Source organism: Centroberyx gerrardi, unplaced genomic scaffold, assembly GCF_048128805.1.
Source record: "Centroberyx gerrardi isolate f3 unplaced genomic scaffold, fCenGer3.hap1.cur.20231027 Scaffold_516, whole genome shotgun sequence".
NCBI lineage: Eukaryota > Metazoa > Chordata > Actinopteri > Beryciformes > Berycidae > Centroberyx > Centroberyx gerrardi.
This window is the reverse complement of record NW_027605337.1, coordinates 67-2,500: the sequence shown is the minus strand read 5'-3', so window position 1 is coordinate 2,500 and position 2,434 is coordinate 67. Positions and strand designations below refer to the sequence as shown.

General features: G+C 40.0%; 1 protein-coding gene across 2 annotated transcripts in view; it reads right to left on the bottom strand.

Moving 5' to 3' along the window:
* The window catches only part of LOC144538432 (ras-related C3 botulinum toxin substrate 2), a 16,210-nt gene extending 14,035 nt beyond the window's left edge, over window positions 1–2,175 (bottom strand). For both annotated transcript variants that reach the window (XM_078282471.1, XM_078282472.1), the window contains exon 1: window positions 2,036–2,175. In XM_078282471.1, coding sequence (XP_078138597.1) covers window positions 2,036–2,070 — 35 coding nt within the window. In that variant the 5' untranslated portion in view covers window positions 2,071–2,175. The remainder of the gene's footprint in view (window positions 1–2,035) is intronic.
* Between the last annotated feature and the right edge of the window lie 259 nt (window positions 2,176–2,434).

Here is a 2,434-nt window from a genome sequence, read left to right as displayed (position 1 = left end):
GTGTTTAACAATTGTCTTTTTAATGTCCAAGAATTTAAACTAAACAGCCATCCATCCACCTATCAGTCCATCTGTCCATCCACCCATTCATCCATCGATTGTTTTTTTTTTTTTAAACCAAGGCCTGCAACAAAAATAAGGTTTTTGATATTTTGTGTCGTCCTTGATCATTTTGAAATGCATTTACGTTTTTAAGTGTTAAACTTAACATCCACACTGCAAAAACTGACAAACGTATTGAGTTATTTTATCTTGTATCCAGACTTATCAAGCCTATTTTAGGATATTTTTAGTGAAATCATCTTACTGCACTGGCAGATAATTTGACCGGTTTCAACAAATTTGGCTTTTTTTTCAGGAGAATGTAACTTGTTTCAGGATAGTTACTTAGTAAAAGTGAAATAGTCTTGGAGAAGGTTTCGGGTTTCAGAATTTTCCTAATTGTTTTATGATGATTTCTTGAAAGAAGTCATATTGGCATGAATCAAGTGAAAGTTGGAACCAGCAAGATTATCTGCCAGTGCAGTGAGATAATTTGGCTGAAAATATCACAAAATTAGCTTGATAAGTCTGGAAACAAGTTAAAATCACTGGACAGCTTGTCATTTTTTGCAGTGCATCCATCCATTGGATTTTAGACTGAGGTTCACAATAGGACTTAATTAAGGTAATTAATTGCGTCTTCCTTGAAAAAATAGAGATTTGTGTAAGTGCTTAACGTGATATTTTTAATATCCAATAAATTAAACTAGACATTAATCCATCCATCGTTTTTAAGACTGAGGATCACAATAGAAATACGTTTTTGAGTTTTTGTGTCATAGTACTAAATAATATACTAAATATGATTTGTGTAAGTGTTGTAAGTGTGACGTGTTGTTGTTTTTTAATAGACTATAAACTAAACTAAACATTAATCCATCCATCCATCCAGAGAGCCCAGGTCTGTTTACTGCTCAGCAGGCTGACTCTACTGATATATGGCCGACCATATATCAGCAGCATGGTGGCTTATGTACACAGTGACTGAGAACTGACAGTGACTTCCCCACTACCTGAGGCCAAGTTCCTCTTGGTAATGAACGCTTTATATCACTCTGTCTATTAGACAACTGTGCTCAAACTGGTTTGGTCACACAGAGACAGGCACACAAACACACCACACACACACACACACACACACACACATGCACACACATAAACAATGTAGTTGCAGAGTTTCTTTACATAGATAGCATTGTCTCCTTGTGTTCTGTTAATAAGCGGAGCCTCTCTCTCTCTCCACTTGTCGTTTACGGAAGAAGTGAAGAAGAAAAGCCCAGACTCATAACTCTGTAACTCTTTAACACTCCAAAGACCGAGCAGCAGTCACATAATGGATGGTTTGGAAATGTTTTGATTTTTGAAAATTTGAAAATGACCTACTTTCTGTATGAACCACATTTGGTCGATTTTAAAAATCACACCAGGAAATAGTAGAACTATAAATCCATCCACCGGCCTTTAAAGGAACCAATAATGACCAGCTTCAACTTCAACAAAAGTGTGAGTTTTCATGTGTTTTCATGTTTCTATTCTGTTCTATATAGCGTTTCCTGGGTATTAATCTACAGTAGGTAGTCTGCACTCTGCCTGTTGCATGACAGCATTTCCCTGCATGTTGTGGCCTGCTCAGCACATCGAGCGCTCTCACTCCACTGCTGGATCAACACTGTCACACAGACACCTAACATCTGCATGTTACACTTTATAGATCATGCTCTCCCACTGATTTACATAGAGAGTAAGTCGTTGAGTTGATGCTGTATCACACAACCATACCACAGACTGCCCAAGGTGTTTTAAATGATCACCCAAGGTCGATTACCCAATGATTAGCCAAAGTTCTGCTGGCTGGAACACAGGCCACGATCAAATATAGATCTCCCTCATCCATCAGCTGCATCGAGCAGCATAACACCTGATGATTCAATAAGTAGCGCTGGAAAGGCAGCCGAGGTGGTAAAAGGTAAGGTAAGGTGAAGTAAAAGCGTACCCATCTCCCACGACCACACATTTGATAGCCTGCATCCTGCTCCGCTCCGCTCAGCTCAGCTCAGCTCTGCTCCGTCTGGGTTCTTCACTCTGACAGCTTCAGAGGCAGAGAGGAAAGTACAGAGACACAACTCAACATGCAGTTACAGGAAGTTGTTACACACCTCCCTCCCTCCCTCCCCTCCCCTCCCCTCCCTCCCCTCCCTCCCTCGCTCACTCGCTCTCTCTCTATCTCCATCTCTCTTCCTTCATTTTCGCCCGCTCTCATATCTCCTTCCTTTTTTTTTTTTTGTAGAACAACAGAACATGCGCAAACAGTGTGCGAGGGATATAAAATACAAGTGCAATACAAACAGCAGAGTGTAAATAAAATGTCACATTGAGATGGGGGAAAAAGACA